At 37.5% G+C, this 24720-nt stretch overlaps 1 protein-coding gene across 8 annotated transcripts in view; it reads left to right on the top strand.

Moving 5' to 3' along the window:
- LRCH3 (leucine rich repeats and calponin homology domain containing 3) overlaps positions 1–24720 on the top strand; it is a 60828-nt gene that overhangs the window by 15223 nt on the left and 20885 nt on the right. For 6 of the 8 annotated variants that reach the window (XM_057367192.1, XM_057367196.1, XM_057367191.1 and 3 more), the window contains exons 2-11: positions 9125–9269; positions 10343–10469; positions 11010–11115; positions 11295–11431; positions 12373–12482; positions 16688–16781; positions 17628–17748; positions 20185–20333; positions 21746–21822; positions 24563–24658. In XM_057367192.1, the coding sequence (XP_057223175.1) occupies positions 9125–9269; positions 10343–10469; positions 11010–11115; positions 11295–11431; positions 12373–12482; positions 16688–16781; positions 17628–17748; positions 20185–20333; positions 21746–21822; positions 24563–24658 (1162 nt within the window). The remainder of the gene's footprint in view (positions 1–9124; positions 9270–10342; positions 10470–11009; positions 11116–11294; positions 11432–12372; positions 12483–16687; positions 16782–17627; positions 17749–20184; positions 20334–21745; positions 21823–24562; positions 24659–24720) is intronic. The other 2 variants (XM_057367193.1, XM_057367194.1) reach the window with 2 other exon arrangements.

The raw sequence follows: 24720 nt of genomic DNA, 5'->3' as shown, positions 1-24720 counted from the left end.
TACAGCAAATGTCTGGTCGGGAGCACCGAAGAGAGGGGATAATTTTAAACCAGTAAAGTGGATCCCAGAGGATGTGTATCTCCAAGGCTTTCAGATATAATTTTAACTGTCTTTGTTGCACTGTAAAAAAGACTAGAAGTGAGGGTTTCTGCTATGATTTGACTTTTTTTTTCTTTTTTAGTTTTAAATCAGTGAGGAGTAGGTTTGCRTCAAACCCAAACAGCTCATTTTAAACCATTTTTATCAATGAAGGGGCCTGTGCTGCATTACCAGCTTTGTAGGTGTAGTCCAAAAGCTGTTYTCCTTTCCTTGGAGATAAATACTGTGTCTATCTATGTTCTGCATAAAAAAAACCAAAAAACCCCAAAAAAACCCAAACAAACAAAAAAAAAAAAAAAGAAAAAAAAAAAGCAGAGGTGCCTGCAGTGGAGCTGGACACTGAGAAACTGAGCTTGCCCATTTTAACTGGCCTTGGTGAGCTGGGGACTCCAGTTCATTTACTCTGTGATAGATCTTTTGCAACATTGTTTCTCCAACTTTCACTTAGTTTGCCTTTAAGTTTTAGAGCTATTTGAAAGAGAAGCATGAGTATGCTTTTGGCTTGGATCCAAGTTTAATGAGGAAAGGGAATTAAATTACTAGAAGAGAGAAGATTGGGGGATGTCTATGGGAAGTTGGGAAGCAGAGCACATGTGAAAACTTTAACTGCAAACCCCATGTGTAGGGGTTAGAATTAATTCCTGTTTTCAGACATGGATAAACACTTCTGCTTTGCATCATCTCTGCCGTAGCAGTACATGAGTTGCAGTTTGTATTCTGTCTGTAATCTGTCCCGTTGTTTACTGACCAGACATAAGACCCAGCTGGCAGGTCACYTGACTTCCTTCTGCCTCCCTTTTAAAGCTTCTGAATTCCTCCCCCTGCTCATCTGAAAAGTGRTTTCATCTCACTCCCAGTGTTTGCTTTGCCCTATTGTTTGCCATCCTTAAAATACAATGGTGTACACACAAGGACATACCATGCTGTCTGTTCAGATACCTRTCCATAATGAGCAAAACTTGGGAATACATCCTGATCAGAATCCTGTATTTGCAACTCTGAAAATACCTGGTTTATTAGACATGTTTRTGAGTTAAGGAAGAAAAAAAGAATGCAGTATCATGGTAGTCACTAACCAGCTAGTTCAAATCCCAGTTACTACCAGAAGTCATGGTCTCRTTCTTCTGTACGCATGCAGCCACACATTCTCATCCTCTCCCTTGTGTTGATGTTAGAGATTACTCAATTGCAGCAGGAATTGGACCATGCCTCAGAAGGGCTAAAAACTATTTGTGACTGTGGTATTTTTCAGGATTTGTTCTCAGTAATGAGACCCAACTGGCAGTGTGGCTGCTCAGCTGGGAGTGCTGGTGCAAGAGAGAGGATGGTAATGCATGGCCAGTAAGGAATTGCTCCTGGCTTAGAGTGGCTGACTGTGAAGGCAGGGTCTACAATGAATAATGAATAAATAATAGTTGACATAACAGTTTGATACATTCAGGCTACAGATCTTTCTGCTCTAGAGCCAACTAAAGGAAAAGCAATGGAAGTTGATGTAATATGAAGAGTTTTCAGTTCCTTGCAGGGACTGGAACTTGCCACTCTTGCCTGCTCTCCAGTAACCACACAGGAACAACTGTATAATGGTGTTCTATATCTGTCACTTATTTGGTTTTGGTTTTTAGTAAACAAAGAATATTCTTCCTTGCAAAAGGAAAATGAAATCATTTTGCAGAGGAAGTGGYATTGTATTTCAAGTTGTTACTCTTGTTAGCATGTTTATTCCCTTCTTGCAGTRCTCAGGTGGTTCTGCTCTAGTGAGACATCATGCTTTCCTTGGAAATGTGCTTTCTTGTCAGTGGTCATACAGCAGCTTACATTAAAGCCAGGACTGTGAAATATGTKCTTGAGTTTAGTCAGTGTTTTTTATGGTAGCTTCTATGAGGTTTTCCTTCATATGTAAAAGACAAAGCTAAACTACAGCAAATATGCATTAAAATCATGTGGAGAGAAAAATGGGAAGGAGAATGGGAGTTGGTATTTAGRATCTTCTGCTTTCCTCTTTGATCCCATGTATGACTGAGTTTTCTTATTTAGCATAATTAAAGTTCTTACAGATCTTTGTACATAGATTTTTCCAGTCTTAACAGCAAATGATGAATGTTGCAGAAACTAGGCCAGGTGAGAGAGGTGTACTTGATTAGGATTTTTTGGTATTATGTGATGTGTTTTAACAGAGAAGAGTTGCTAAAAAAACCCTAGAGTAGTTWAAGTAACTTGGAAGCCAGATTCTGCAATCTCCCTTGTGCCACTGTTCTTAAGATGCTCCTGAGTTAGAAAACAAAAAAGCCAGCCAAGTTTTACCTGATAATCTAGATATTGAAGGAAAAGGTAAAGGCTTTGGCCTCTCACTTCATTAAAATTGCTTCAGGCGAGGGATTTGTGGAAGTTCTTGAGAGAAGGGAGTTCTTGAGTGAGGGGTTTTCTTGTTTTTTAAAAGCTTTGGCGAGAAGCTTTGTTATTTGTATTGAATGTTCCAAAATAAAAGTGTAGCCAGAGGAAATAACATCTGTGAAACTTTGTTTCACACATGTGAAACTTGACAATGATTTGGCAGTGATTTGAAGCAGGTTTTATAACGGACGGTTAAGCAGCCTTGGTTAAAAGCTACAAACCTTGTCTTTAGCAGTTAAAGCAGGAAATCCAGAGGGCCCATTTCACTGTGACTTGGAATCTTCTATTCGTGTTTCATGTCATGCAGTGCATTSTCAGGTTGGTGGAGCAAGTTTTGGTTTTTGGGAGTCACTCTGAGTTCCATACATAGAACCACCACTTCAACATTTGGAATAAACCACTAACCTTTGCCTTGTTTTCTGCAACTGCAGAAATCACAGCCTGTGCATGGTGCCAAAACCAGCAGGTTAGAGATTCTTGGTTACAAACTCTTTAGTTCATGGAAATGGTTAAAGTGCAGTTTCATGCTGCTGGTGCTGCTGCTAAGTAGGAATGTGATCATGCATATCAAGCATGGATCTGCTGAGAATTGAAATGTGATAAGTGTATCAAGGATGGATCACTTCTGAACCTAATCTTCCTTCATGAAATACTGGAAATTGGAACTGGAAATTCCATATTTCATTAAAAGGCTACAGAAATAATGCAGATGAAAACAGTCTTTGTTCTATCTGTCCTGTGGCTCTTCTGGCTTGGGCAGTGGTGCTGTCCTTGGCAGTTTACCTGGGGAAAACACAGAAAGAACAAAAGCATTTTGGTTCAGTAAATGTGACCTTAACTTAATATATTTAAATTAAGGCTATCTTAGATACCTGGGAAATTACTTGGGAAAAGTTGGGGTTTGACAGGGCTGGCAGGTAGAAGGTGAGTCAGGRGATGACATTTTTGAGGTTTGTTTTAAATTAGGGTCTGACAGAAGAGGTAGTCTTGTATCATAGTGGGCAGGAAGAGGTAAAGTCACCCCTCCTGTGTCAGGAAATCCTCCAGGTGTGAAATGAAGCTCAAAGGATGCCAATATTTTCAGTGTTTAGGRAGAAAACCACTCCCAGTAACTGAGTACAGGGACCAACATCATCAGAAGTATATCACAGAGGTATTCCCTTACAATAATTTCTGGTTTCCTTGTGCAAGAGAAGTCATTACCATTACACCAGTAGCTCATCTGCTTGGGGCTATGCTTTCATTATATTAATTTTCTTTTAGTAGCTTTATGGGAATATTTGAAAGTCAGCAGAATCACAAGCATTGCTGCTCTTAGATTATGAAATTCTAAAGTGTTTAAGAAGTGGAAAAAAATCAATTCAGAAAACCAGGATAAATATGCATGCTTTTATTTGRCTAATAGAATGAGTTAAAGGTGGAGCTGAAGTTTATATAAGAATGTGTTCCAAATCCATTTTGGCAATTATGTTGTTCTAATAGAGCTGATTCTGAAAGTCAGAATTAAGCAATCAAATGGCATCAAGTTCCTCAAAAGATGGTTTTAATGACATTATCTGAGAGGTGCCTGTACCTAAGCAGTCATTTCCAATGAGCTGTTCTAGTTAGCTGCTTTCCATATCATTGACAGTACATCACCTACTTCAAGGATATTCTTCAGTGTGATGGTGGTTTTGTTCTTATCACTGTGAAACTGTGGAGTTTGCTTGTGGTCTTTAAGTAGTGTTTAAGGGGGAAAAAAAAGTATGTTTACTCAGTTCCAGATTCTGTTTTTTTCTTCTTGAACAGCTGTACCTTGTCCTCCTAAAGCAGTTTGTRCTGCCTTTTGCCTTCTGTCGCTGTACTGACTCTCAGCCTCCTGGTCATTGATTGGTTTCTTTAATTATTCATCTGAAAATATATTTTCCTCTGTCAGCTGCAAGATCATATGTCTTAGATTCGTCTGTTTTTAAAGAAAAACCATGAATTGGCTTTCAAGTTAAACATATGCCTCATAGTTTTTGGGAAAACAGAACACTTTCTTGCCATGCAAATGAAGTTATCCTAGCTGAGGGCAGTCCATAGACACCAGTGTCACCATTGAGATTGAGATCAATTTACAGATAGCAGGGTTGTTGCATCACTGCAGCASGTTTGTGGCTGACGTCACACAGCTGCAAGGGGGTTATTCAGGAGCCATGTTACATCATGGGTGGGAGACCACAGCTGACAGTGGCACAATCTCTCTCACATCAGTGTGTTGCCAGCGGGTGTTGTGGTTAGTGACATTTGGGTTTGAATAAACAGCCAAAAATCTGAGCTTTGCTGCTTTAAATTAAAAAAAAAAAWTAAAAGAAAGCTTCAAAGTGTGTGGGGAACATATATAGCTCTCTGATTATAAAAGGTAGATTTTTAATCACTAAAATTTTCTATCTAAGCCTAGGTCTAGAGCTGGCCTTCTTTGTCACTGTTAATTGGAATGAGAGCAGAAAGCGCATTCCCTTCACAAGAGGATTAGTGGACTGATCCCATTAGCATCTCGTGATGAATTGGAATTCACCACCATTCAGCTGGTCTGAGTGCCAGCAACAGTTGAGCTGCAGCTCCCTCTCTTTGTAGTGCATATAGTGGGTACCTCATACCTTGCACAGTGCATCTTTATATGTCACTTGAATTGTCCTTTGGGATCGAAATTTGTGTTACAGCTGAAGTTAAAAATGTGTGAGCACAGCCCTGCTAATGTTTGATGTTAGAGGAACATTCTTTGAGAAGGAATAATTTATATTTAATGCCAAAAGATAGTGTTTTAAGCACAGTGTATCTCTAGTCACACTTAACATTGGATTTGCTGGCTTTCTCCACGGAATCCCAATTAAGATGGAAAAGGTCAGTGATCTGACTCTACTCTGAGATTTCATTTCATATCTGTACTGTTGTGTGTTTTATCTTTCACAAAGAGCTTAGTTCCAAAGAATGCTTCCCCTTTGCCAAAATTCCACATCATCTTGCCYTCAAGGAAACACATCCATTTTTAGTAAACTGGGAGAGCTTTTTTTTTTTTAAGGAAGATTTCTGGTAACAGTGATTTTAACCCATGAAATATAGATGCAAATGAGTCAATCATAGTTCAAATTAAAAGAGCTATATTTCATTCATATGATAATTCATAGTGAAATTCAGTATTTTTGCTTTTTTGGGGAATTAGTTTTGTGGGGTTTTTTTTCAGTAAGGTATGAGAACAGCAAGGGTGTGCACCTCTATGTTAAAGGAAATAACCTACATTGCCCAAATTACTTCTTGCTTGTGAAAAAATAGGAAAATATAAATAAAGTCTCACTGCAACATCTGTTGTTTTCTCTGAAAAATGGAAATCACTGCAGAAATTTTAGCTTATGTAGTAATTTGTACTCTAATACCTTTTAATTTTCTGGTTGTTGAAGTTATTTTATACATACAGTAGCAGAAGAATGTCACCGAAACAAATCTTAACTGACAGAGTATTTTAAATAAAATACCCTAGTTTTTTCCTTTGCATCACTTCCACTTTCTCTTTTGAAAAATCACTAGCTAGTGCTGTGCTGCTAGGCAGCAAACGTGTTGTCTTCTGGTTTTATTATAGCTGTGCCTCTCATTCAGGTGTTTTGAGGAAGATGGTGGGAAAGGGGATGGAATTGCTGAATTGTTTCATGCAGTGACTGCTGTATTCTCTTCCCCATTTCTGATCCCATTTAAGGTCTATGTTTCTGGCATGGGAGAGGATTCCAAAGAAACTGGACAAAATTTTAAAAAAAGTCACTGAATCTTAGGGATGCTGTGTTCTGAACTTTGGGAAATTTAAACACTTGTTGGAGGTTTGCAGGGGGCAAGGCTGAGATTGCAAATAACCAAAAGCAGTTCTTGAATTTGCAGATTCCAAATTTGTATTTTGTCATATGTTRCTTCTGTCTAATTCTCATCTCTTGTTTTAGCTTAGTTGTTCTTTTCCTAGTGCTTGGCTGTTTTTGTGGTCTTGCCAAATCCTCCCTCTTGGCTGCCTGTTTGGGCACATGAAATCACAGATGCTGTAAGCATTCTCATGACCATCATGAGTGAAAATGCTCTCAACTTCTGAACCAAGCTTGTAACTGGTTTAGGCCTATTTTGAATGATTTGAGAGTATATTGCAGCATCACAATTCAGCTCTGATTTAATCTGTTTTCCAGTGAATGTCTACTGCTGTATAGGAATGCTAAGTTTTAAAAATCACTGTAGAGTGAGAGAAGTCTGGAAAAACCWATTCATTGCTGCTAACCAGCTTTGATGTCTCTTTTCTATCACACTATGAGCTCATTTGCTGCTTTAAAAAGTATATTTTCATTTCTTCATATCTAGTGTTATTTTTGCAGGGAGTAATTTCTCTAGCARTACTGAATCATAGCTCAGAATATGTGAAGTTCTTGACTAATTCATGCTTTACAGTCTGCACAATATGTAAAAAATAGTTTAAAAATATTCTTTGTTAAGGTAAAGTGAAACAAAAAGCGAACGAGAATTCTCAGGTTTGTGGTTAAAGCCTTTCCACAAAAGAGTTGAAAGAAACTTTTTATTTGCCAGTTTTCTGCCGGAAAATAGAGCTCACYACTTGGGAAGCCTGTTTGTCTGTTMAARTGGGTAAAATTCAAACTGTCTTTTYCTGCACAGCTGTGTGAAGGAGGGRTAAAGCTGTGAGCTGAGGGATGTAYGTAAGTTGTGAGAGARGTGGTGGAAATCAGAAACTGTAAYACCTTCTATGTAAACCAGTGTTTTAATAATTCTTGAAATAAGTGTTTAAACATCTAGTCAATATGGAAAACAATTATTTTTTTCTAAATTACTCTTACTTGTTTCTTGTCTTCTCTAAAATAATTTACATTCTTCTCTATTTCTTGCATGGTAACATACAATTGTATTGTGAAACCTCATAGCAAGTTGTGTGGATTGCARATAATTTTAGTGATTGAAAGCACTGTGGTTAGCTGCACTTAGTAGAAATTTTTCAGGATACATGACTTATGTTGGGACAGCATTTTTGTTTGAAAAATCTCACTTCTCCTGTTACATTTTACAACAATGTTGGCACACAGAGAGATCCCACTAGGAATGTTGAAATTTTGGACATCCCATTGTAGCGCAGCAATGAGACTGCTTTAAATCTGCTGCAGTTCTACAACTTGGAGGAGGGGAGAGCTGGAGAGTGCTGTCATTTTCACTAAATCATTAATTAGAATTAAACTATGGAAGTTAAGCAGAAGGAATCCTAGGACGTACTAGTGCACTCTGGGAGATGGCTAGTGCACATAAGTATCCATTGCATAAATTCTTGGAAATGTGTGCTGTGTTCTTCCAGGATATATACAATTACTTCATTGACTTCTTCACTACCTGCAGACTCTTAAGCAGGTTCTGATCAGTCCAATTAATTTGCTGCTTCCACTTAAGCTGGAGTTCAGTGAGTGCTTTAAAATGCCAAAAWTGCTCCCTGCCACCAAAATAGGGATTCTGCTGCCTGCACCAACATTTTTCCCTGGTGCTGGCATAGGATTTGTGGGAGAGGTGATCAGAAAAATCGCTGTATTTCTGATCAGTTTGTCTCAGGCACTCTGTCAATGCCGAACAACTGGGTCAAGCTATAAAGGTGGGAAAACTCTGGTTTGGCAGTAGTAGGATCCATCACAGTGATCTTTCTTTGCATTGATGCATTTATCTGATGTTTTATCTGGATTAGCAAATGGAAAGACCAGGGTGTTTATAGAGCTGTCTTTAGCAATTCATAAGTACAGGCTTTTCTTCACTCTTGGRAAAAAARGRRAAAAAARARRARRARMWWYTTTTTTTYCCCACAAAAARTAGAAAAGTAGGGCAAAGATCTCAGACTGCTTTCTGTCACAACATAGTAAAATAATTCTAGACATGCAGTGCAAACTTATGGCTTACTTCTATTATTTTGCAGTTTTAACTCCCACTATTAGATCTGTCGGAAACATTCGTTTTAAATTGTTGTTTTTTCAAAATCGAGTTTGGACGAGTTGAAGCTGAGGTCATGTTTGAGCTTGATACCARCTGGAAAGAAGCATTTGGTGTGTGTTTATGGGGAGTGTTAGTTTTTAATACATTTCTTTTTTTAAATTTTTATTGGTGAACAGATAAGGGGTTTCATTAYGTTCCCCATGAACTTTTTGTATTGCTGGATTAGAAGTTTCCATGATTTTCATGCTGCAGCGTCTGCTGAACTTTAAATCCCTCATAGCCCCTGCTGTAGTTTGCTTCAGTCATACCTGGAGCTYGGGTAATGTTTCTGTCAGATCTGGGTGTGTGAGGAAGTGAAGGCTGTAGGTGTGTGTCTGTGAGAACTCCCTTTGGCAATTACAAGCCACAGCTTTCCTTGACCTTTAAATAAAAAAGAACCCTTTGCAACTGCATTATTTATCACAGTGCAGCTTGTGAAGGAGAGTAATGCTTATGGATATTTTATGCCCACAGATTGGTAATTGGAGCTGTCTAWGGAAAAATATTGATTCTTCAAATATAAGCACTTGCTAGGTGTTTTGGTTAAACTTCTGTCTCTTGCCAAGCAGGTAACTTTGTCTACTTTTAAGGCAGCTTTACTGAATCTTTCTTTTTTCCCTCCCTTCAGACTTGTCACGGAACAGATTGTCGGAGCTTCCAGCAGAAGCCTGTCACTTTGTSTCCCTCGAGACTCTAAATTTGTACCAGAACTGCATTCGATATATCCCAGAGGCTGTTTTGAACTTACAGTCGTTAACATTTCTAAATATCAGGTAACAGTTGTCTCACAAATTTTGCTTTAGYTTAAGTAGTCTAGGTTTATACATTTTGGTACATCCCTAAGTAGTGCTAACATGTTGTTAAATTGTATGTGATTGGATCGAAGCAACCTGAGCCACTCTTACCCACTGAGGATTAAGCAGCAGCTTGTAGGAGAGGAGCATGAAGAAGAAAACTAATTGATTTTAAATTCCAGTCGTTTCCATGTGAAATATCACCATGCAGAGTGAAAAGAGATGGTAGAGCTTTTGCATAGTCTTTGCAATGCAGCTCTCAGCAGCTGAGTAAGGCTTATGCAATATCCCTTTACCTTCACTGTGCTGGTGGCTTTGGAARATCTTTCTCAAGCATTAAGACTTCTCTGCCAGCACTAAAAGCAAATTGCTGCAACTTGCCCTGTTGATGGAATCCAAATGTGTACAGCATCTCCCATTTGTAGAGGGTCTTTTAGAAGATGTGGAAAGTTTCTTCTCAGAAATTGGCAGAAATACTAATAAAAAAAGCATCAGGCTGCTTCTTTCTGGTGTTATAAGCACATTTAATAGACAAAAATATATTACTTTATTTTCTTTTTTCTATTGATGTGAAAATTGTACAAATAGGATATGAATCAGATATGGATTTATTAATGCTGTATTTCTAGTCGGTATTGTACCACTGTTATCCTTACTTAATCAGAAATACATTTTAAATATTCAGTGTCTGATGACTTTCTCTGTGGCGTTTCATGTGTGCTAACCTGTAGTGCTACTTATGAGAAAAGCTTTTGCACTCCTTTGTGATAAAGTCAGTTATCAGAGGCACCTGAAAGGGCACAAAAATGTCACATTCCTTCACACTGAGTTCAAAAGCATCTGGTAGCCTTGATGCTTTCTATTCAGAGTTTGTTCACACATAACTATATAAAGCAAGTAATGAAGAACAGCCTCATGGAACTACTTTTGAAGTAATTACATAAAAACTGATTTGATCATCTAAATGATGTGTGCTTTTTTGTATGTGTCTTTCACTGCATGAATATTTCTCATTAGATTTCTGATTATTTTGTTTTCTTTCTGTCCAAAAGTCGAAACCARCTTTCAACATTGCCAGTACACCTCTGTAGTCTACCACTAAAAGTTTTGATAGCAAGTAATAACAAGTTGGTTTCAATACCTGAAGAAATTGGACTGCTCAGACACCTGACAGAGCTTGTGAGTATATACTTGACTTTCAACTATTACTATTCTGCTCTTGGCCTAAGGAAGATTTGTCTGCCACAGTGTCTCTAACTATGTTTGGTTTTGCATAGAGGCATTAGAAAAGAGATTTAAATACTCTGAGATTTTAAAAGAATTTTATGGGAGGGAATGATGCACTGGAGAGCCAATGTTCCATGTCAATTTAAATGTCTCCCYTATTCTAGAAAGGAAGGCCTGATGGAGTTAGAGTTCTTGCTGTGTTTGTTTCTGCCATAAAGCTTTTACATAGCAAGTTTTGCTGTTTGAAATAATATGGAGTAACTTGAAATAAATTTCTGCATCTGAATGCTTAATCTTTTAAAGCTTTTATTTCCCTTTGTGTTTAAGATGAGAATAATGCTTCGTATCAGCAGTGAAATTGAATCAATATAAAGATCTGAGGTGTTACATGAATAGCTGTCTTTTTCTTGCAGTCCCTAAATAGAGCTGCATATTTTAGTTAACAGAGACTTAGCAGACAGTGGTAACTCGTTCTTTGCTCTTGCTTTGTAGGATGTGAGCTGTAATGAAATACAGACAATACCTCCACAGATTGGCCATTTGGAATCCTTGAGAGACCTAAATGTCAGAAGAAATAATTTGGTGCGTTTACCTGAAGGTGAGAAAATGTCTGTCAGTTATAACAGCAGAAACTTSAAACACTTCATTATTTTCAATCCCTTGTTCTCCTGAGAGCAAGAAGCAGTTTCATTGTTTGGTGAAACACAGATTTTTATACTCTTGCTTTTTCTTACTCTTTTAAAAAATCTTCTGAATTGTATGTTTTTCTGTCTCCAGAGCTTGCTGAGTTGCCTTTGATACGACTAGATTTCTCCTGCAATAAAATAACAACAATACCAGTTTGTTATAGGAATCTCAGACATCTTCAGAGCATCATGTTAGAAAACAACCCTCTCCAGTCCCCCCCTGCACAGGTAAACTGCAGCTACAAAATCAGATGACTAGTTCACCTAACAAGGGCAGAACTACGTTATAAACTGAAGGATTTTATTACAYACTTGTTATTTAAGAACAAGAGAACTTTAAATAAATTCTGTTGTGTAAAAATGTTAAATATGCAACACAGCTTGAAAAGTCCCTGTTCTTCTCTTTACTGCATTAATAGTCTCTGCTGTGGGATATTACGAAGAATTTCACTAATGTTAGCTTGAATATTCTGCTTTCAGCATAGGAAAGAAGAAGCCCTGTTAGGCAAGGCTGATTTTCTGCCACTCARATGTCAAAATTTTGACTGAAGCCTCAGTGCTGCAGATTGCTGGTCCACTTTGCAGCAGGGTACTCAGGTTGGCCTTTGAGCTAGGAACTGCAATATTGTTAGTTACTAATTTTATTTTCAATGTGGGTATATGAGCCCCGAGTATTACAAGTTCTAGTGTAAGCTGCTGCATCAGAGTCCAASAGGCACACTTGCTGAAACTTGTAGTTTCAGTAGGGTTTTGCTTTGCTTGTGAAAGCAGAGACAGCTGCTACTGGCTTCATTGACTATAAATTTGAGCTGGCTTTGGCAGTCTGCCATTGCCATTCAAATCTGGGCATGGGTGGGATGCATCTGTTCTGAYGCCAAGGGTATAAATTCTAGTACTTGTAAATGCTCGTGTCTTGTCTGCATGATGAAATTTCAGCATCCAGCTGACAGAGTTGCCTGCAGACCAGATGTACTTGGAGGACAGCTTCCATTTGTCTATCACAGGCATCCCATGATGCTCCTCTATARCTCTAAAATGCAATGAGATTAGAATAAATGATGCGTTAGTTGATGTAAATGTGCTAATTTATTATTATTCCCAATTGCATCTGCAGTGTACTTTGAAAATGTCAAATTATACTTACTTGATTTTTWAAATTTTTTTTAAAGATATGTATAAAAGGAAAAATTCATATATTTAAATACCTGAACATAGAAGCATGCAAGATAGCTCCMGACTTGCCTGATTATGATAGGAGACCCATGGGATTTGGATCATGGTAAGTTTTGCACAAGCCACGTTTCTAGTTTTAATGACATTCAGGAAAATTTYGTCAGTCCACTTTGAGTTTATTAAAAAAACAGATCAAGGATTTTTTTTTTGGCCAGTGCATTGAGGTGGCTTTGAAAAATATTGTTATTTCACAGTGCATTCTAGCAAGGTATAAGAAGTGAGAAGCAGTTAAAATGACCTGGGCAGTATCATGTGAAAGGCAGTGTCAGAGCTGATATATAGTAAAGAAAGTAATAATAATTAATACAGAAGGTACACTTTCCTGTTGTTAACATGTATGTTCAGTTTACAAGGTTTTAGTATCTTCCACAGACTTACTGAATCTTATCCCTGCTGTGATTTTTAACCTTTTGTACAGWATTTTATGACTGCTGTGCTCAAATCGCAGGTGTAAATGCTGATCTCCACCCCGTTAGTAAACTGTTATTTTTGGCAAGTTTTCACTTGGCACTACTGCTTGGCATTGTAACACAAATATTGGAACAGTCAGCCATATCAGCTGCTAAATTAAGATGTCTAGCACAAAGCAGGAGTTAAGATTTATTTCTSTTACATTATACAGAAGAAAGGGAGTCAGTGAAGTATGAAACTGAATATATGTATAAAAATTACYTCAGTCATCTTGGAAGGTAGTAATAGAGTGTGGAGGAGTAAGTTGCTGAAGGATGTACTGCTGCCTCAGTAGCAATAAAACACAAATCAGKGGCTTCACAATAAATCATCATGAGTCAGATTTATGAAGAATTTGTGTGAAGGACTGACTGAATGATTCCTCATCAGCACTGTATGTCTTAAATTATTGTTCTAGATGAGGTCAGCTTAGCTCTAGATGAGCATGTTGAGTGTTAATCAATTTCCATTACAAGCTGTTGCAGATGGTTTCTGCATAATACTGAGGATACTGTCCTTTTAGTGGAAAGAAAAAGTTCTAAATGAGAAAATCTAATTATCTGTTTAGCTCTAACATACTTGGTTTATTTTTAAGAGAAATTCAAAATCAAGTGGGCTGTGTGTTTACTGATTTATTGTTGTCTGTAGTTGTACATTGCTCTGGAAATTTTCATAAATTGCTTTTGTGAAATGAGAAGAATTAATGTATTCATGTATTCCAATCATAGCTTGGAATTGTAAATATAAAAGTAAAGGCAGAACTAGTTGAGGATGCTTTCTCTAGAGAAAAATTCTCTAGATGCTTTCTCTACTGCTCAGACTCAGCAGCATTAAATGATCTTCAATTGGCTTTCTCTTAGCTGTATTTCTGTAGTCAAGAAGAGATAAGAGCTGGTGGTAGAATTATTTGTTGTTACCATGCTTTTTAGGGCATTTAGTGTTGCAGGTGATTCCTTCTGTCTTGTTGTACCTGTGGAGGAGCTATCCATGAAGCGGAGTACATATTAGAACAAAATTATAGAATGATCCAGTGAAAGAGAGAATCCCCCGTTATTATACTTTTATGTAACTTGGGATGAAAGAAATAAAAGCCTTCAGCTGTGATACAGTTAATATTTTCAGGCAAGGCACAAGAGCTTTCTGTTTGTTATCCTCAAAGGGGACCAATAGAAATGAGGTATCAGTCAGTCCACCTAGACTTTGTTGCTGGTTTATCTGATCAACTTGGTGTAATATTGTGCAGGTTGAGAGTCTTAAACTGAGTGGTAGAGACTCTTAAAGTTTAAGGAAGTTTGTGTCATGTTATCAGTTCACTCTTGATCAAACATTTTTAATAGCAAGGCTGTTGGTACTGCTAATAAAACAAGATWCTCTGAAACTTATGGCAGGAAGTGTGGGTTGGTGGTTCTAGCACAGCTAATTATTTGGTTTCGCCTTGTCAAATTATATCAGACTTTTACCAGAGTGAAACCCTGTAAATTTCAGTCCTTTTCTAAACACAACCTATGTGCAATTTATCTTGCAGCAAGTTTTGTTCAGCTGCAGAAAGCCAGTCTCATTTGCAACASTGAATCTCAGAGCAGCTCAGGTTGGTGCTGGAGTGAATGTGATTGAGAGGAGGCAGAACTGTCAAAGCTGTGTAGCAGTTTTTGGCGGTGAGGCATACTGGCATAGTCTGGAGCTAGAAGACTTAAAATAYGAAGTATTCATGAGTGAACCAGTGTAGTGAATATTCTGGGATTTGGGCAACAGTTCTTTCTTACAGGAGGTAAAGAAAAATGTTTTAGTGTGACTTTGAAATGATGGCCAGTATTTTCTTTCCTTTTGTTGTTGGTCTTAGCAGGCATTTGGCTTCTCATCCTTTGATTTCAGGCCTTGCTCAACTTTCCATAAGTTGTAGTTGCCCCAAAATGCTCTGATCTATCAAAATGCCTAATTGTTATTCCTGGTAGCTTGTTGGTCAGGGAGGAACAAAAATCTTAAGTCTCAGCTGATTTCAGGATGGTAGCTATATGATTAAAAATGTGTAAATTATGTAGCACTGAATAGCTGGGTTTAGTTGTGAGAGCTGGGAGAACAGAAAACAGCTTCCTTGTTAAATAGAAGTCCTGGGAACTGTAATTATATATTTTTGAGCTTCCAGCTAGCTTTAGTATTAGATGTAAAGCTTTTCAAATTCTCCAATTGAAAAGGGAAGCTGAAAAAAAATTGTATCAAAACACTTCCTTATTTTTGAGCTCTTCAATTAGCAATAATTGTTCAACTTACAACAGGATGCTCAGGAGAGGCTGCAAATATGGATTCATTTAAAATAGAATTATACTGCAGATGGATTTTTCTTTGAAGCATGTTTTAAATGCAGTATGTAAGTTCTATGAACTGTTAGTATAATTATGCTTCTATTGTCAGTTATTCAAATTTGTAGCTCTTTAATTAGATTGAGTGATTTCATGGTCATTTTTTTTTCTTCCCACCCAAAAGAAGGGTGGGGAGTCTTTTCTTTTGCTTTTTTTTCTTTCTGGTGGTTTATTATGCAGATGATCTTTCTGTTCAAATACAGGGCCATAAAAGTAGAACTCCTCTGAGTTAATCAAAACTCTGTGCAGATGCAAGAGCTTGACTTTTGGTCTACATCTGCATAGAAGCAGATGCGTAACTTAATGTTTCTCATCTGTAGCCTCCATCCCTCCTGGTACTTCTTYGCTATTTCATGTCTTTCTGAAAACTAAAAAAAAACTTGGATAGTAGTCTGTCAGTCTTCTATGAAGTCACATACACACATAATAATAATGATAATAATGATAATAGAGAATAAGTACTTCCTGAAAGTGAGATTTCAGAGGGAGCAGCAACTKGAGAGCAATACCAGTAAGAAAATGACCTGCAATTTAGTTATGATGGGATGAAGCAATTAGCTTCCTGAAATTCATTCTTCCTTGTGCATTATGTAGTAATTACTGCTGCAGTTCTCCCTGGGGCATCGAGTGCCAGTAGACAGTTGAGCCATTGTGAAATGCCATCTGCAGTGGGTCAGACAAGTCCCATTGTCTCTTTTACTGTAGCTATCTGCAACAGTTGCCAGAGTTGACATCTGTGATGGCTGTRCTGCTGAATTACATAGTTTCTATGCTCAGAAATTTAAAGAATTGTATGGCTGTTTGTTTATATACATTGTAACACTGGGCACATGTCTAATGTTTTTGTCTAGACATGCCATTAACAAAGCTCTGTAGATGAAAACTGTACTTCTGTAGTTATTATATTATGATGTATTTAAAACACTGTCCAGCTTACTGCAGTTYCTTAGGTAATTATGACACAGAAGAYATTTATGTAATACATACTGCATACTTCTGATTAGAAGTAGTATAGTCTGTATTTTTAGGGATTCTGAACATATTTCTCCTTAATTATTTGGAAAGTTTTTAAAAGTTTGTTGGACCTTGTTTTTCAATCAAAAACATATGAGTAGTCAAAAATGGAAGTTTGACATATGAGACCACTTTACAGTTTGCTTTGTCATAATTTCTCTTTGGGAAGCATTTGAAGGATGGATCTATACTTTGAATARCTCTGAAAAGGCCAGGAAGTGGCAGGTGACAGCTGACTGACAAGGATGTTGAGTTCTAAACACATGCTTCCTGCTCTGTTATGACAAATGTACTGTGAGGTTTTCAGACATGCTGAGCTAGTGAACACGCTGCAGGTGTGCTTAGTGGMTTATTCTGCTTTTGTTCTGTACTAGCTGAGAAGCTTTTGGTGGTGTTTATATCACAGTAACTAAAATTGTGTGTTTGACAGCCACGAGGAGCTCTATTCTGGTCGACCGTATGGAGCACTTGATTCTGGCTTCAATAGTGTGGACAGCGGAGACAAAAGATGGTCAGGGAATGAAGTAAGTGTTGCAGCTTTATTTTTGTTGAGTGCAGAACTGTACAGGAAAGAGAACTAAATGTATGCATATGGAARTACATTTCATAGGTAACCTGGATATGCTGGTGTGCAGGTTGCCTTGAGCCAAAATTACATGTTTTATTGGAGAAAAAAACAAGCTTAATTTTGTATTGGGACAGACCCCAAGTTGTAAATATTAACAGAAATGTATAAAACAGTGCATGAAAGAATAATATACTGGAGCATAAAATAGGAGAAAARCAGAGTTCCTCATTTAAAAAACCTTGTAACATTATCATATTACAATGCTGAATCAACTATAATTATTCATGAAAAGTCAYTTCAATAAAATACATCTGAACATGAAAATTCAGCTTTGGAAATTAGCTGGAAATTTTGTCTTCTTTCTTAGCACTTGTTTCAAATGTTAAAATCTGTCTGCTATTTAGAAGCAAAAAGGCTGTTGATTGTTATTCCCAGGAATAAGTTCCCCTTTCCTCTTAAGACCACTGGAAAGTAGCCAAGACCTAAAGTGTCAGAGTGAGCTTTGCTCCACGCATCTGCTTGCACTCGTAGCTTGGTTTTAGAGAAGGTGTATGATTTTCCATCCTGGGATGTCTTCAGACATGTTGCAGATACTGCAAATAAAACTGTAGGCAAGCTGGTTTCTAAAGAAAACTTAACTATGTGCTTTTTAAAAACAATACATTATAGCTGTCTTTTGCTTTAAGTTAGTGTTTTGTGGCTGTAAAACAGGACAATTGAAGGCCAAATCAAGAGATGGTAGCTTACAAAATTATGCTTCTGAAGAAAAACGCTTCCTGACTTCACTTTTTATTTTCCAAAGCCAACAGATGAGTTCTCAGATCTCCCGTTACGTGTGGCAGAGATCACCAAAGAGCAGAGACTGAGAAGAGAAAGTCAATACCAAGAAAACAGAGGGAGTGCAGTCATAAGTAATGGTGGAGGTAAGTAGTGACCTTCGGCTAACAGTATTTATTGTCATCATTATTGAAGTTCCAGAATGTTTCCTATTAATAGCAGGTTGTTTAAAAAGGAAAAAACAGAAAGGTTTAGGTGGGACTACACAAAAACTGTGTTGTGGAAACTGTRAAAATACTGTTTTAAGAATGTTAAGAGCAAAATCAAATAGTAGAGTTGGGATTTTCTTTTAAACATTGTCAGCTTTTGCATATGTGCTATGTTAAATTCTCCAACTGCTTCAAATGGTAGTTTGAAATACTGAATTTCAGTGCATGGAATTTCACTGAGCTCCTGGGAAAAATTTACAGCAGCAGTAAATTGTCAATGCTTTGGGCTGACTGCTGTCAGTACAGGATGAGCAATTTTGTCAGGAAAYTTCCTATTTCTGTGTAATACAAGTGTCTCATTCTAATCTTGGATTTTAATCCAAATTTTAGAGTCATCTAGGAGGGGCTGATGTTTGTGAGTGGCAGKGCTTTGTTGCACTTTCTCAGTTGGTGTCCTGCAGTCTTATAGTAGCACCCTCATAGTTTTTCAAGAGGTGACTGTGCTTTCCATGTTTCTTGATCTACACAGTCCTCCTACATTTTAACTTCCCATAATCTGTTGCCAGTGTCTCTTTTTGTTWATCTGCCTTAATTTTAATGGTCTTCCAGGTTTGTTTTTTCAGTCATTCCTTCTCCTCCATTTTTGTGCACTACTTATTATTAAATCTCATCCCCATACTTGGTTTTTTTTAATTCTTTCTCAGCTTCTCCCTGTTCTTCATTTTCCCTGATGGCTACAGTTTATTTTCTCTGTGTTACTTTTCCCAGCTACATCTAATCTCCTGTGCCCAGCTCTCACTTTTTCTTCTCTCTTCCCTCCTCCTCATAATTCATCTTTTCTTGGTTTTATTCTTTTCTGCCACAATTTTTTGTTTTCTCTGCCTCCTTCTACAAATACCTGAAACTTTTTAATTTTCTCATGCTCTTTCAGATAGTAATGGGGAGAAAAGTTCSGTTCAAATACTTAAATTCTGGCAGTTAGAAGAATTGAAGACATGGTGTCACAGTGAGCTGTGGGCAGCCAACTCTGCCTCCAAGACTAACTTTATTTTGTTCTTTGGGCTCTGTACACCAGGGGTTTCAAAATGCCTCACAGACTTTTAAGTAGTTCATGAGAGATGTATCTGAGAGGGGCACAAACCATAGCATGTGGCTGTCAGAGATCCAGATGCTTTGCAGTTTTGTAACACAGATGCTAACATCTTTCACACTTTCCTGCATCATTGTTGTTGTTATTATCATCATCATTATCATTATTTAATAAGTGAGGCTGGAAGGAAGGGGAATTTTGGTTTGTTAGGGTTTTTTTAAGATTTGAAACTGAGATGGAGAGTTAATGAAGCCAAAATCTATAGGAATGTAGTTTTGGATGGTTGTAGTAGCAGAGGGGGTGGCTTTGGCMGTAACAGTTGCTAGATTGTGTGGYRAGGCAAAGAGAAGTCTGTTTTAGACAAGCAGGAAAGGGGCGGGGGAGTGAAAAAGAATGTCTGCAAGAGTCTGGAGCAAGTTTGGGGAGACTTTTAAGAAAAAAAGAAAACTCTAGTGCTCTAAAAAGGAGTTAATGCTTTTCCCTTCATCCCCAGCACAGTATKTTTCACCATGGGGGTTTGCTCAATGTCATGACTCTCAGAATCCCTGGGCAGAATGTGAAAAAGCAGTGACAAGTGAAAAAATTGCCCTACATAATATCTCCCACTCAAAGGAAAATCAATACCAGCCAAGCTGTGCTGTTTCTTGCTCTCATTTCAGTRGTTCCTAATTTCTCTTTTAGTTCTTCTTTTTGAAATAAAAGTGCAGGTGCCTTTATATTGTTTTAGAGGGGTTTTGTCGCTTTCAGTAGTACTGTTCATTATTTCCACATACACTTTTTATATTTGTTGTATTTGCATCCAGRTAACTTAGACATGCTGCTCTCTATTTTGTTGTTGTAGTAATACTAGAAGAATCTGTCATATCCATTCTCATTTTTCTGATAGAGAACCAGGAGAAATTATTCAAAACTGTACACAGATCATTGTACAGTCTTGGAATTAGCAGAAAAATTTTGATACATAGTTTTTGGGCTTGAAAAAAAATCACAGCATTTACTTTTTCAGGTCACTGCAGAATTATCTGCAGCCAGCAGTATAWAATTACATACTTGATACATGTTCCTTGTTGCTTTGTAAAAAGCATAAATTTTATCATTATTTCAAAATTTGTTTATCTAATGTTCCTGTGCCTGGCAAAATCCAAGAGCTTTCAGGCTGAGCTTTCCCAGATGGAAGAAAAACAGCAGGGCCTTAGTTCCTGACATTTCTGAATTGTTGGGTTTTTTTTCCTGTCCTCTGGGTTATCTAATTGTGGGTGTTTTCTCTATGAATGTCTGTCAAGTGGAACACGATCTCGATCAGATCGACTACATCGACAGCTGTGCCACAGAGGAGGAGGAGGAAGAGGTGAGGCAGCCCAAGGGCATGGACTCAGACAGCCTCAGCTCCCAGTTCATGGCTTACATTGACCAGCGGMGAATCTCTAATGAGGTGGTGCTTTTACTTGAATTCATTCAATTCACTCATCCCAGCAAAGCCCTTGTGAAAGCTGTTCCCTGTTAAGTCATTTGGATGTTACACTTTTGGAGAGAGTTCTCAGAAATTGAACCTATAGAAACAGATTTTCRGCCACATAAGGTTTCCTTCTGTGTCCTGTCAGTCTTAATTAATATCTGTGTACATAGTTACACAGTTCAGTGGCTCACTGTACAGACTACATGAATAACAAGTCTGAAAAAATCTTTGTGGCTGCTCTGCTGTGGTGKTTTTGCCTCACATTCCCCACCACTATAAAGCTGGACCAARCAAAACCAGCACATCTGCTTAAACAGTAACAATTGTGCTGTGATTCAGATATTGCCTTTCAAAGTTTTGTATGTTTTGAAGTGGACAGATAGTTGCTTTATGAAGAAAAAAAAAAAAAAGTGGATATTTAGCCTTTATGTAGAAGCCTGGTCCCTGTCTTGTCAACTTTATATTACTGTGTTTAAAATCAGTCACACAGATATGAGAGGTGCATTAATTTGGCAAATCTCATCAATTCAGTATCAAATCACAGGAGCTGAAGCACAGAGACGAGCAAAACTCAGAAAAGGCAAGTTTAGGCAATGCAACCCAAGGACTCGTTGCTGTAGATAGGGAAAAGACATTKGTCAGTATCAAAACAGCTCTTCTTTGGGGTCTGTCTGTTCTGAAARATTAAACTGCTTTGGCTGAAGCAGTAGTTTCTCTAAAAAGACAGTCCAAAATACTCTACTGCTTAGAAAGGCTGACTGTGCAATATAGCAGGATGCATGCAGGCATGAGTGAAAATTGGCAAGTTAACCTTGAAAAGTTTCTGTTTTCCTACGTTAATGGGTGTCAGTGGAAGTTTTTAAGTAACACCAAGGGCAATATGTCTCTATTCCCCATGGGAATTATTTCATTGGTCAAATTAAACCTAAAGTGTTCTTATTAATCCCAAGTTTTGCTTCCTTAGTCTCTCTGGGAGTGTCTTTAGAGCATCATAAAAGACCATCAGCTTCTGCATGCTGTATTTCTGAGAATCCAGTCTGCACTGCTGCACACTTGTAGAGTTAAAATCCAAAGAATGTATATACATTTTAGTACCAAATTTTACACCTACATGATCTTCTCTGCACAGTTCTTAACAGTGGAGGTTTTTAAACTTCTGAAGTTATAAGCAGGCATATTTAATCTTGAAATTATTATTTATTTRAACTGGAGAAAGAGTGAGCTCTCTTACTTGGAAATAAACATKCCTGACTTCAGTTCTGTGTTTCTTTGTCAGGTGTKTTAAATACCAGTAGATRCAGATGTAGCTCTTCAAAGAAATTRCTTTACATKAATGTACAGTTTTCTGAATGACTTGCTAGCTTAGTCTTTTGTGGGTTTTTGCTTAGAGTTCACCAGTAAAGCCTGTATCCATCAGAGAATTTCAGAGARCAGAGGATACAAGACGACATTTACATCAAAACAGGTAAGAATTACTGTGATAACAATAATTTTATCCAGAAATTTTGTGATGAATGCAGAGCTTGTATTTACTGAACATGCTTAGAAAATGGCATTGTTTTCTGCTGCTTCACCAGAAATGTGTATGGCACTTTATTGATAAAGTRTTGCTCCAGATTAGGAATTGCAATTCTAATAATGGCGGTGAGCAAAAAGCAAAGCTGTTCCATGCCATTGCTTGACTTTAAAACAGTTGGTTAAAGAAATCTGCCTAATTGAAATGTATACTTTTAAACTGATTTAATATCTGCTTTTTGTGATTTAGTTTGKTAAATTAATTAAATAGTTGATTTAAGATGTATTACATAGAGGAGAAAAGGGATAAATGTACTTCAGGAAGGATAGAGTTATTATGGAGCATCTKCTGTACCATGAAGATACATTCTTGGTTGACTCTTGCTGGTTTTATTGTTGTAGGAGATTCATTTATTTTAAATGTACCATTCATTTATTTTAAATTTCTGTGCCATAATCATGAGCTTACATCAGGAGAAAAAAAAGTGTAGAATGGCAGTTAGTGCTTGAAAACAAACTGCTTATTTTGATGAAGTATGCCCATGCTCTTTAATGATTCCTTGGCTTATTGGAGAGAATGCTTATCTGTGAAGTAAAGGTCAGAACTGGACAGAGCATTTCAGTGAAGGATATTTAAGTTTAAGAAAAGGCTTTTGGATGTCCAGTTAAAAGAAGATGAGCAAATAAAAGATAATAAAAAATAAACAAATTCTTGCAAATTAAAATTGATAGAATCTTTATTATACCATTGAAGTGTTCCAGTGTTCTGTGGAGTGAAAATGAATGTGCAGGGACTCCACAGAAAACCAGCCCAGTTGTACTCGGAATGTTTGGGGCGGGGGAAGTAGTGGAAAAGACAACTGCTAATCCTAAGTATGTCATTAATTAGGCTGTCAGTAGGAACTTCTAATGGATTCTAAAATGGTATTGAAAGAGAAAATGAAACCAAGATTAGTGTATAAATTTTTCCAGAGTTTTGGCAACATTTTAATAGGCATTCTGAAACGTGCARAAAATGTGCAGATACGGTAGCTGTACTGATATATGGGAGGGTAACTACTTCAGCATATGTTGACATTCCTTATCCTGTCCACAAGTCAGGTATAAAGTGATATAGCAGTTCTGGCATGCCCTCCTCAAATAAATTGAGTGCTCTTGTTTTGAAAAGCTGATTTTTTGCTAGTTTGTTTACTTATTTTTCTGTTTGAACATTTGTGGTCAACATTGAAATAATTAGACTTTACAAACACTTGTTTCCATGACTCATCTGAAGGAAATACAAGAAGGCTGGCTMGCTGGGGGAGGGCTGCTGTTTACCTAGACAGATGTGAATGGTAAAGGAAGTTGTAATTCAGTAAGGTATCCAGTGATTTCAGAATTTAATCTAAGGATAACAGCAGATCTCAATCTAAAAGTAGTTAATCAATGATCTAAATTAGTTGTAGTTTGTTATGCTACAGCAGAGTGAAATTATTCAGGCACTAGAAACAGGTCATGTTATTATTGCCTTCAAAATTGTGTAAAAACAAAATTGTATGACAATGAGTAATTCTCTTATTTTAAGCTTGTATTAGTCAAATATTTTATTTTGTGGCAACCACAAGCTGTAAAGTGCTTCCACAGTAATTCTGTGCAAACGCCTTGGCAGGCAGCCTCTTAATCTTTTTTCTTTAGCATGCCAGAGCCATTAAAACTCTGAAAGTTGGATGTAATGCAGGCTTCATCTCAAGAGTACTTACATTAGTTGATTCAATTAAATAAATACAGTTTGTGCCTCTGGTCAGACTGTGGTGCATTCCTGATGCAACAAAGCCKTGTGTACTCTGCTCTGAACACACTCCTTGGCACTGAGCTGAACCCAGTGCTGTCTGTTCAAACAGCTCTAAGTAATGGATTTGTCATGTGCTTCAGTGCTAATTTAAGTAACAGAAAAGACCTGTAACATATGAGTCTTCCATATCTCATCTCCATGAGGAAAAGGCCCTAAGTGTGCACACAGCCAGCTGGACTGAYATTTTTTGGAAATGCATTGTTAAGTGTGTCTGTGTTTCTGTGGGTGTCCCAGGACCAAAGGTCGAAGAGTTTAGGCTGTCAAGAGAAAGCTCCTTGATTTCCAGCAACTTTGTTTCTAGGCAGGAACATGTCAGGGTACGTGCTGTAGTCTGTGGACCTTGGGAATTGTTTCAGTGCTAACAGCTGMCTTCTGGTAAARAACTGACTGCAAAATTTCTCTCTTRTTGTTGATATGATGGATAAGAGTCAGATGGGTTCTTGTTTGCCTTGTGACTTTGAAAGCTTATGTCACTGACGGTCATCTGATTGGGTGAAGTGAGGTTTGTGCTGCAARTATCAAAGGGTCCTGCTGTTTAAAAATAATTCTTCTCTTTCCAGAGCACAATAAGGCCTGCAATAATAGAATATTGTCTTARAAGAGAGAATCCATCTTCATGTATTTTGAAATCATTGCTAATTAAGCAAGTTATGTTTAATTATGAACTGCAGTAGTTGTGATCTGACTTGGTATCACAATGTGATTTTTTTAGTCCAAATTTCGCTTTTGTGATTATCTGAAGTTAGTTGTCTGGGCAATTCTCTCACAAAACCAGTTGTAATCTAGAGAAGAATTAACCTGACAGTAGTCTATATGCATCAGTGGCCAAACCCCCTTCCACCTGGTGTCTTACTTGCAGGGATACAGATGAATTACGAAGACCTGAAACTCTAAATTTGATGCAGGACAGAGAGAGTCACCAAATACTAAGGAGTTATGTGGACAGGACAGAGAGGTAGGGAAAAAGAAACAGATCGTTTCTGCTGGTCCATTTTATTATTTTCTCCTGCCCCAAAA

The sequence above is a fragment of the Malurus melanocephalus genome, unplaced genomic scaffold, assembly GCF_030028575.1.
Source record: "Malurus melanocephalus ecotype Western Australia unplaced genomic scaffold, MMel_1.1 scaffold_75, whole genome shotgun sequence".
NCBI lineage: Eukaryota > Metazoa > Chordata > Aves > Passeriformes > Maluridae > Malurus > Malurus melanocephalus.
Note: the sequence above shows the minus strand (reverse complement) of the source record. Positions and strands in the feature narration are given on the sequence as shown.